This window comes from Maylandia zebra, linkage group LG23 (assembly GCF_041146795.1).
Source record: "Maylandia zebra isolate NMK-2024a linkage group LG23, Mzebra_GT3a, whole genome shotgun sequence".
NCBI lineage: Eukaryota > Metazoa > Chordata > Actinopteri > Cichliformes > Cichlidae > Maylandia > Maylandia zebra.
Window position 1 is genome coordinate 22,068,325 of NC_135188.1, and position 10,667 is coordinate 22,078,991.

The 10,667-nt window shown below is 40.3% G+C and overlaps 1 protein-coding gene across 1 annotated transcript; it reads right to left on the minus strand.

Annotated features, from left to right (window-relative positions):
• Positions 1-3,760: 3,760 nt before the first annotated feature.
• On the minus strand, positions 3,761-9,080 carry LOC101474810 (E3 ubiquitin-protein ligase TRIM39-like). Its single transcript, XM_004565567.3, has 2 exons — positions 8,651-9,080; positions 3,761-6,622 (listed from the first exon to the last, which is right to left on the minus strand). The coding sequence occupies exons 1-2, from the start codon at positions 8,777-8,779 to the stop codon at positions 4,940-4,942; spliced, it is 1,812 nt and encodes a 603-aa protein (XP_004565624.1). The 5' UTR covers positions 8,780-9,080; the 3' UTR covers positions 3,761-4,939.
• Between the last annotated feature and the right edge of the window lie 1,587 nt (positions 9,081-10,667).

The window sequence follows — 10,667 nt, forward strand, 5'->3', positions numbered from 1 at the left end:
TTTTCCACTCAATAAAAGTTAACGCAAGGGTTCCCAGTGGTTAGGGACAAATGCAACTGCATTGCAGGACGCTGTAAACAGACCAAACTTCAATCAGGAGAACAACTGAGATAATCACGTCATCACTTAACAACCAGATAGTACTCATATAGTAATTAAAGCACTACACAACTTGCCTCATTCCCCCATTCATACAAGTATTTTTTCGATGCTCTTTCTGTTTAAGTGCTTTCTATCTAATATTCATACACATTCATACTCATAAGTAGGTCAGTGTATGTGAAAGTAGTCCTTGTGAGCCCAAAGTTCACATTTCAGTGTGCTCTGAACACTGTTTCACAGGTTATTTACTCCAAGTATGATGACAATACCAGCCATCTTGTGTTAGACGGCATCATGAGTTTGAAACTAGAAATCAAAGGAGTGATGTTGAATGTTGTCAGTGTGAATGCCTCACAGGTTGGATGTCAGTTAGAAGAGAAAGAGGAAGTCTGGAGTAACTTGGATGAAATAGCAGAGAGTGTCCCCAGTGGGAGAGAGTGGTGATAGGAAAACACACCAGCTTCAGCAGTGTTATAATTATGTTTCCTGACACAGAGAGAGTTTAAATTTAAAACAGAGTGACTGTGATGCTTTGAACTCACCAGTGTTGGATAGAAGCTCTGCTGTGCTGTTGAAAAAGGCTGGATGAGCTCAGTTTAAGGTTCCTTTGAGGACAGACTGATTTTTTCCCCACTGAATCAGCTGTGAAACAAAAAGTTTCATCTGATAAATGCTGGAATGCGATCCATCCAGACTTTTGTTCTGCTTCTTTGTTGTCAGGTTGGATTCCTTCTCAGAAACAGTTGGAGTTTTATTTTAATGCAAAAGTTAAAATAAGAGATTCAGAACTTCAGTCCAACATTTAGCATGCACTGCATCATGTCTTAAAGGGTTCAACAGCCAAAGAACAGAAGATGTTTTTTCTCCCAATCAAAGCTCCAGAAAAAATAAGAAACTCTTGTTTTTTTATTAAATCTTAATTCTTTTTTTTTTTTAATTAGAAGAGTCACAGTTGTCAAAGCAGCAAATTGTGGTTAGCCTTTATGTTTGTTTGTTTTTACTCCTAGTCTGTAATCCAGTGTTCATGTAGAAGTAATCCACATCATAAAGAGATGAGACTGTGTGGGGTCGCGAACTTTGAAGTCAATATGATAACCTTATCCCACCAACGCTGTGGAAGTCCAGCTTTTCAGATTCAATTAAAATTAAATCACTGAAAAAGGTCCTCTGGAAAAGAGTAGAATTCTTGGAACTGAGTTGATTAAACAGTGTCATATGAACATGCCCTGTGCATTTACAATAAAACAACACATAGAAAGCAAGCGAAGTGAAGCAAAGGTAACTCCAGGGTGTAGATAACTTTAAGCACACTGAGCAGAGACACACAAAATGACAGACAGGAAATGAAAATGAGCGCAGAGAGAGAAAGAGTCCCAGGTGCACACGTAGCTGTGCCAAGCTGAATTAACCCTATATGTTTGGACTTGTCACCGTTGGTCATAACACAATCAGAGGTTACTTATTGATCCTAATTATTACATTTCAAACAGTACTGATCAACATCTGCTCGTACAACAGGGGCACAAACTTCATTAATATAATTGTGAATAAGATTTGTGGATAATATTTGTGGGTCTTGTGATTTTGAACATGTAGGTTAGCTGCTTATCACAGTGATTCTATTTAAAAGAAAAAACCTCTCCAGTGTAGGTATATATATAATGGTTACGAGTATATATGATTATATTATATATGTGAGTATATGTCCAGTGTGTACAGGTATATATGTCATTTAAAAAATACCCAACAACTGAACATTTGGACGTGCTGTTGAGAACGGCTGGATGAGCTCAGTTTGATTCTTGTTTAAAAGAAAGATTTTAAATTTCTTTCAGTTTCACTTTTTGAATTCTGACCCTAAAGTTCAGTTTTTTTCAGGTTTCGTTCTGCCTCTGTCAGCAGGTGAGAGCTGGTGGCTAAGCAGAGACTTTTAATGTGATTATCAGCCAGGAACAAGTCAGGTGTTTTCTTACGCATGTGAGTTTCTGCCTCTCCCTACAGATCTGATTTTATGTGTTTCTTTGGTAGTTCAGTTATGTTGAGCAGTTTTTGTTTTTGTTTGTTTTTTTTTGGGGGGGGGGGGGGCGGGGGTGGTCTCACAAATTCATCAGACCACCCCCGGGCGCACTGACAGAGGCGAGGCTGCCGGACACTGGCGTCCAAGGACACAACGACCAAGACTGTCGGAGCCGGGGCTCGAACAGGCAACCTTCCGATTACAAGACGAACTGCCAACTCTTGAGCCGCGAATGACCACATAACATCCCTTCTGCCCACTTACAGACATAACTTTTCAAATGTTTGCGTCACTAATGCCTCAAATGTAAGAAGAACAAACGCACACAGAGTGCCTCTCCGGCTGACTTATTTTCCACCCTGATTTACGAATAAATTCTTTACAAATCCTACCATGTGGATTCATGGATTTTTTTTTTCACATTCTGTCTCTCACAGTTGAAGTGTACCTCTGGTGCAAATTACTGACCTCTGTCATCATTTTAGGTGGGGGAACTTGCACAATCGGTGGCTGACTAAATACTTTTTTGCCCCACTGTAGCATTATATAGCTTTTTAGCATTATGCTGTTTAAACATTATACTTTTAAGCAGGCCTCTGTGTGACCTTAGGAGCAACAATAGTTGAAACAACATCACAGGAAAAAGATGCATAGGCGAGATACTAAGAAATAGTACAGAAGTTGCAGTAGATAACGGGAGGGGGGGGACAAAGGGCAGCGTTAAGAACAGTCTAACACTTTGGATAAGTATAGACTAGAAAAGCAGAACTAAGGAGGAGAGCGTAAACCCCGGGCGCAACACACTTAACACCTACAAAGCGCACACTCAAGACACTTGACATGACCCGCACACACACACATTGCAGATCAGACATGTACATCACACACACACATAAACAATTAAGACATGCATTTAAGAATGGGGTTAAAGATGCAAGACCTTAAAAGGAAAGGTAGAAGACGACAGATGAGGAAGAAGTTGTTTTGATCAAAACTGTGTATGTCGTATAGGCGAACGTGATATCAGAATAACAGGAAAGGTGGGAGGTAAATAAGGAACTTTGGAATAATATAAATGTAACAGTTAGAAGGACTGCCCTTTGAATCTGCAAGAGACTTTATGCTGACCTGATTCCCTCCTGTGCAGGGGTTGAAATAAAGAAGTTGACTGAATTGAAGAAGTCTGTCTCGAGTCATTCGTTTTGGTTTTTCACCAGGTCAGAAAAAAACGATCGGGCGCGGCATCAGCACACCGACACCGGGCTTCCCTCTGCATTTTAAACTTTATTAAGCTTTTACGTTAAAGGGAGTCACCTTATTCAGTGACTGAGACTCAATACACATTTATTCTAATGAAGACAGTCAACTAAACTGGACTTGAATTAATTTTTAATTGGTTAGTACATTCATTAGTTTACTGACACTTCTTGACAATAAATCGCAACTGGAGTTAATAAAAAAATATTGTAAAAACATATCAGACGTGTGGGATTTTTCTCCATTTACCCTAAATTCAGATTTAATCCCTATACGGTGGACCTAACCTGCTCCAGAGCAGAAACCAGACCAACTCACTAATCAGATTTCTGGAAAGTAGCATCACAGTAGCAGATTTTAAAAATCTGAAACCAGCAGCCCAAAGTGAAAGACGAGTCTTTATTTATCTTCCTTGAAACAGAGCAGACAGTAGAAAGTCTTATTTACAAAACAGATGAAGAACAGCCTGAGATATCTTCAGATGAACAGTACATCTTAGTTTTTACACATCTGATTCTGCTGCCATTAAACATTCATTACAGTTTATAACTACAATAGTTTTATGTCTTCAAGACTCAAACTGTTCATCAACATTAGGAAATATCTCAAACTTTCCAAACATTACCACTTTAAAATGAACAGAGATCAATTTTATTGAAATATTGGATGAAATATAGAAAGCTGTCCTGTAGGGCTTGTCTGATCTGAGCATCAATAAGAAATACAGATTTACAGGAACAAATCATAAACACGTCAATGTGTTTCAGACGAATGTGTTGGTGCCACCTGATAAAACCTGAACTAACAGTTAGAAGCTATTTTTTCCCATTTAAATGTAACGTTTAAATCTGCTTCATTAATGATGATTTGGAATTTGACGAGGAGAACAAAGACATGAATCTGTTTGACTGCAGGCCTGAAAATAATTAAATATTAACATTTGTACTCATATTTGTGAACAGTATATGTTTGAATGTTTGCACTTGTAAAAACTGAAAGAAGAAGAGAGTTTCGGCATTCTCAGAATGAAATTTCCTCAAATGGATCATTTTCTCCATGAGAACAGAGACACGAACCTGTTCCCAAACTGTTCACCTCATATGCTGCTGCCACATTACAGGGAAGAAGACTAGAGTTCAGCAGCTGATTATCATCAAAAAACATGAAAGGAGAAAACAAAAGTTCAGATTTTTATTTTTTATTTTTATTTAAGTGCACACCTTAAAACAGCAGAAGAGTTTCTGAATCCTGTTGTTTGATATTTCACAACATCTGTGCCTTAAAATGCTGGAAGAAAATTAAGGAAAGGTCTTTTTCAAACTGAAATTACACAAATGGGTTATACTGTTATCAGGTTGAAAACAGTAAAACAAACAAATCAATTAAAGTTCAGCGTGCTGACTTGACCTGCCGGTTCTGACTGAATATCATGGTTTTCATCAGCAGGTTTGAGTTGCTCAGTTCTGTTCTTAGGACTTCTTCTCTGTGTTGGTTTAATGTTACGATTAATCTTTAATTGATGCAATCTCTTCATGAAAAAAGATCAGACTGACTGACTGATGATCAGTTATCATCATCCTCATCATCATCACTGATGCCATCACCCACCATCACAGGACAGATGATCAGACGTCCAGAGTTTTTACCATCATCATTAACACCGGGATAGAAGAGTGGGCAGAGTTTTTCCATAAAGGAGCAGCCAGTAAAGGAGTAGATAAGAGTTGCATGATCTACATTATGGAAGGAGACCAGACCCTCCTCATAATCCACAAACACCCCCACCTTCTCAGGAACAGACTGAAGAGAAAGACAGACTTGAGGTTTATCAAGAGCTACACAAATGTTTTTATGTTCCGCTACAGTCCAGTAACCTTCATCAGGACTCGGTGTGATGGCTTCCTTCCTGTTGACTGACTCTCTGACCACTCCTAATATCCATTTGGTCATGTATTTAATCTGAACCTCAAAGTAAAATCTGCCTGAAGAGAAACTCTGCTTTCCTAAAACGCAAACAAACTTCGAAAATCTCTCTGGGTTGTGTGGACATTTCTTCCTATTGTCACTACGTTGTACTTGTTTTCCATCGTCACACACAACGAGTTCAGGATGTGCTGTATCAGGATCAAGACTCACATCCACTGCATACTGCTGGACCCTCTTCAGCTCAGCATCAAACAAGTCTTCAAACTCTTCATTGAGTGTTTCCTTCAGCTGATCCACAGCTCTCACCACAGTCCCCTCATATGATGGTGGATGGATACTGACCTCTTTCCAGTCCTTGGTGGTTAGAGCAGCTTTGAGAGAGGAGAAGCTTTGGAGGAGGTGGAGGTGATCTTTAGAGCGTGAGAGCTGCTCCACCTCAGAGCTTCTCTTCATCAGCTCAGAGATTTCCTGTTCCAGATCTTTGATGAAACCTTCAGCCTGTTTCTCTGTTGTTTCCTGTTTATCTTCAATCTCCTTTATGAGCTCGTTCAGACGTCTGTCAACAGACTCCTTCAGAGCAGTGAAGACCTGAACACCTTCTGCTTTCTTTCTGTCTGCAGCATCTTTACTCATCTTCACTGACTCTTTGATCCCCTGAATCTTCAGCCATGTCTTCTGGATCATCTGTTGAATTTCAGCCTCAGTCTTCCCCAGCTCTGCCTTCTTTCCTTCATATTCTTCTCTCAGAGGAACAAACTCATGAGTCTTGTGGTCAAAAACACAGCAGAGCATACAGACACATGTCTGATCGGTCTTACAGAACAGCTCCAGAGGTTTATCATGCTTCATACACATCCTGCTTTCCAGGTTCTCCTCAGGATCAATCAGCTGATGTCTTTTCAGCCGTGAAGCTGTCAGATGAGGCTCCAGGTGAGTCTGACAGTAGGAGACCAGACACACCAGACAGGACTTCAGGGCCTTCAGTTTGGTTCCAGTGCAGATGTCACAGGGAACTTCTCCTGGTTTGGCAGCTTGTTGCTCTGAGCTGCAGCTGCTGACTTTCTGCTGAGCTTCATGTCTGAACTGAGAAACCATCTCAGAGATGAAAGTGTTGATGTGCAGCTCAGGTCTCATCCTGAACACCTTTTTACACATGGGACACTGACACCTGTAGCTGATATCCCAGTTTTTACTGATGCAGTTTTTGCAGAAGTTGTGCCCACATGGTGTGGAGACTGGATCAGTGAAGACATCCAGACAGATGGAGCACAGAAACTGATCTTCAGATAGAAGACAGCTGGCAGCAGACATGTCTGCACTCTGAGTGAGAAAGAAGAGAAACTGATTTTATTAATTCCACTGGTGGATGTTTAGGTTAAACATGACCCAAGTTTCAAATACTGAGGTCAAAGTTCTTACAGCTCTAAACACAGTTTATAATAATTTATTTCAATGACATTAGGCTGTGAAGCCTTTTTTAAAATACTAACTTTTTTAATTAATCCTTTTTTATTATTAGTTAGCCTCATCGTGCATGCGAGGAAAAAAATGAATACAAGCAAATAATTATATTTCATGGGTGAAGGTATTTTGGCCAAATTATAATTGCCAGGTCCTGAGGCACACTTCCTTTCCTGATCCTCGTTATGAAGTTTTTCATTTGTTGCGTCTTTTAATGGAATGATTGAATGGACCTGCTGTGGAAAGTGAAACCACGTGGACTTCCCCTGTGCAGAGAGCGATTACAGATGTTACACATTTTAAATAAACAGAAATAAATGATCCTTGTTGTTGTTTGCTTAATGACTGATTTCAGTCTTAACAAACCATCTTTGAAAATGATGTTTGTGGGTCGATTTAAATGCTTCAAGTGTGAGTGCAATCAGCTTCTACTCAATGTGTTGATAGAGTCAGACGCAGATGTATCACAAGTTAATCTGATTGTAGGCTATGGCACTTGGACACAGGTGGCATTAGTGGACTGGACCACATTTGAGTGCAGACAGGCAACAACGAGGAAATCACATGGGAGTAATAAAATATGGTAAAACTGATAACAAAAACAACAAGATTCTTGGTAACTTTCATGGTATTCTGAACAGCATCGGTTTGGTTTTGTTTGCAGTTTTCACAGTCGCCTCGTGCACGGGATTATTACCAGATAAACTTAAGGGCATGTTAAATATTTTTTTGGTCAAGAGCAACAACAATGACAGACTGGGTTTGAACTAACTGTCACTGACATCCTTTTCAGTGTTTATTTCCTGCTTTGTCTGTAGCGGCTCCGGAAAAGCGAATCTGCGACACATCTGTTTGAACACCAGTTAATGTGAAACATCATTAAATCTAAAACACCTTTGACATGAAATTATTTGCTAATGATTATGTTTTTGTCGCCTGAGTTTTGGCATAAATTTGCGATTTTTGGCCCATTTTGAGCCGATTTTTGAGTCGTGCGACCGTTTTGGCGATCGGCCCGATTTTGGCCTTCATCGTGCGTCGTGCATCGTGTAGTATACGTGGGGTAACGAGAAGCGATTGACACCTCACGACCCGCTCCCGATCATCAATCGATTGAGAGTCGTGAGGGTGTCACCGTAGTTTGTCACACTGCGCACGCGCAAAGACAAATGTCAGCGAAAAACACGGAGCAGCACGGCTGTGCAGCGTGTGATCTGGACACAAGCGATGGAGGCACAACTTGTAGAGCTTTGGAAAGCTCATCCGAGCCTTTTCGGTGTGGCCTCACAAAATTATCACGACCACAACAACCGTGAAAATAGTTGGATCTATACTGCTGCTCAATCACAGCTGCCTGATCAATGTTTTTCATTAGAAATTTAGCAAAGTTGATGGTGGTGGCGTGTCTGTGTGAGTGAAAGACAGAGAGGGAGAGCGAGCGACAGAATTTCTGTTATAACCTTCATTTTTATGGACGCACAGTGTGAGCACTCAGGTCGCATCAGAGCATCGGGCGGTATAGTGTGAGACCTGCATCGTGACCTACCAACTTCTAACCCCTGCGAGTCAATCGTGCAGTTTGAGCAGGAGCTGAATCGCGCGACTGAAAAAAATCGCACAGTGTCTGCAGCAGAGATGACGCAGCATCATCTCTGCAGATCAGGATTACTGAAAGTGAAAGTTTACCATTTGTTTGCACTGCGCTAAAAATCAGAACAGGGTGAATTTGCATATTTTTATAAAAAGAATTTATAAGAGGAGAGAAATGTAGAGACGTGTGTGGAAATACCCCAACCAGCAGGTGAACTGCACCGTATTTGCAGGTTACAAAGAGGAGGCTTAACATGTGGACTTTAAAACAGTGTGATCGTGATCATCTGTACTTACCCGTGTTGGAAGACGCTCTGCTGTGCTGCTCAGAAAGGCTGTAGAGCTCAGTTTGACGCTCCTGTGAAGAGAAACAAGTTTTGCTGTCTTTACTGTGAGTTTCACTTCTGGACTCTGACGCTGAAGCATGTTGCTCCGCCTCTGAGAGGCGGTGGCTCAGCAGTGCGTGGATGCGTATTGATGGACGTGATCACAGTTCGTGTTCAGTCAACTATTATTGTATCTTTTAAGAAATTGAGAAAAAAGCAACGTCTTCATTGCCAAGAAAAGAAAAGACAATAGGACGCTCCGAAGACCACGCCCACATAGGTGGAGAGCAGGAGAAAACCGGAAGAAGCAGTGAAGAGTAAAGAAAAGGGCTGTCTCCCAATTCAGGGTCTGCAGCCTTAAAGTACGCAGCCTCAACGATCCTGAAGGGCCGCGTACTCAAAGACCGCTAAGGCCGGAAGTGCGAGGCTTGTGTAATGGGACGGCCTAGCCTCCGTTGCGCTGATACTGTTGTTTGTCAATAAAGTTTAAATAAAAAGAAAGAAAAAAAAGCCTCCGTTGCACTGCCCAGGTTGCCTAGCAACCATGATACTAACCACTGGAAACGTGTCGTACAGCTTTGTTTGACAGAAATGAAGGAGAAAATCTTCTGTTCATTTGTTTGTTTCTTGCTACATGAGCTTTGATCATTCTCTGTAAGATTAAGGTCAGCTATTGAACGGCGTATATTTTAAAGTAAAGGCTTTAAAACCAAGTTAGTACAAACATCACTAATGTCACATAACTTTGCCGACATGTGGCCAACAGTAATGTTTAATGTTCTTCGTTATTAAACATTTGCACATAAATAAGTGACATAATATTCAGTACTTAAAGTGTACTCTTCGGCCGCCCCTCATCCGCCGTTTTTTTCTGCAAATTTATCCACACCCATCGCCGCGCTATGCATTCTGGGATATGTTGGGCCACGAAGTCTACACTGCCACAGCCTTAAAATTCAGGTAGAAGACAGCTGGCAGCAGACATGTCTGCACTCTGAGTGAGAAAGAAAAGAAAATGATTTTATTAACAATTCCAATTTTGAATGTTCATGTTAAACATGACCAAAGTTTCAAATAATGAGGTGAGTGTTTTTGAAACTGATCCTTGTGCGCTCTAAGTTCAGACTTCAGACAGCTCTAAACACTCAGTTTCACACAGTTTATGATTATTTTTTCAGTGAAATTAGGCTTTAAAACCATTTTTATTTTAATTTCAGCCTCATGTTTTTATTGAGTTATTAATTGGTTTGCATTAAAATTTACTTCAAACTCCATGAAAATGTTGACTCATTAAACTTTACACAACCAGAATAGGCACAAAGAATTTATTTACATGAGTAACAATGAATATCTGTACCAGTGACATAAAAAAATATTTGCTTGTGATAATATTTTTTTTCACGTGACTTTTGACATAAATATGCACTAAAAATACATAAATAAATCAGAAGAAGGTAAATGTTCATATTTTTATAAAAAATAATTTAGCACAGGGTAGAAATGTGTGTGGAAATACCAGGGCTGGACTGGGGCAAAAAATCCGCCTAGCATGCCTAGAGACCAGCCCACCAGGTATTATAGGAAAAGCCATAAAGCCTTTAAATGAAAACAAACGCTGTTGTGACAGTGATGTACACTGTCTTGTTGGGATATATATATATATGATTTCTATACATTTTACATCAGATGACCACTTTGGTAAAAGCTAGACATTTTAAATGAGAATAAGAAAGAAAAGTATTTCTTTGTGCCCCCCTTTCCCTGTCTACCTGGCCCCCTGGCAAAACTTTGCTAGACCCGCCCCTGCACAGTTACCACCTGTCAGCTGGTGTTATTTGTCTCTCAGAAACAGTTCATAGCTTCCCTTCAACCCATTCATGTCACCTAAAAGGTAAACGTGTTTCTCCATCACCTGTTCAGCTCTGATGATTCAGTAAGGACATCTCCTGGTTTCATCTTCATGTTTCCCTCTCACCACATATCCAAAC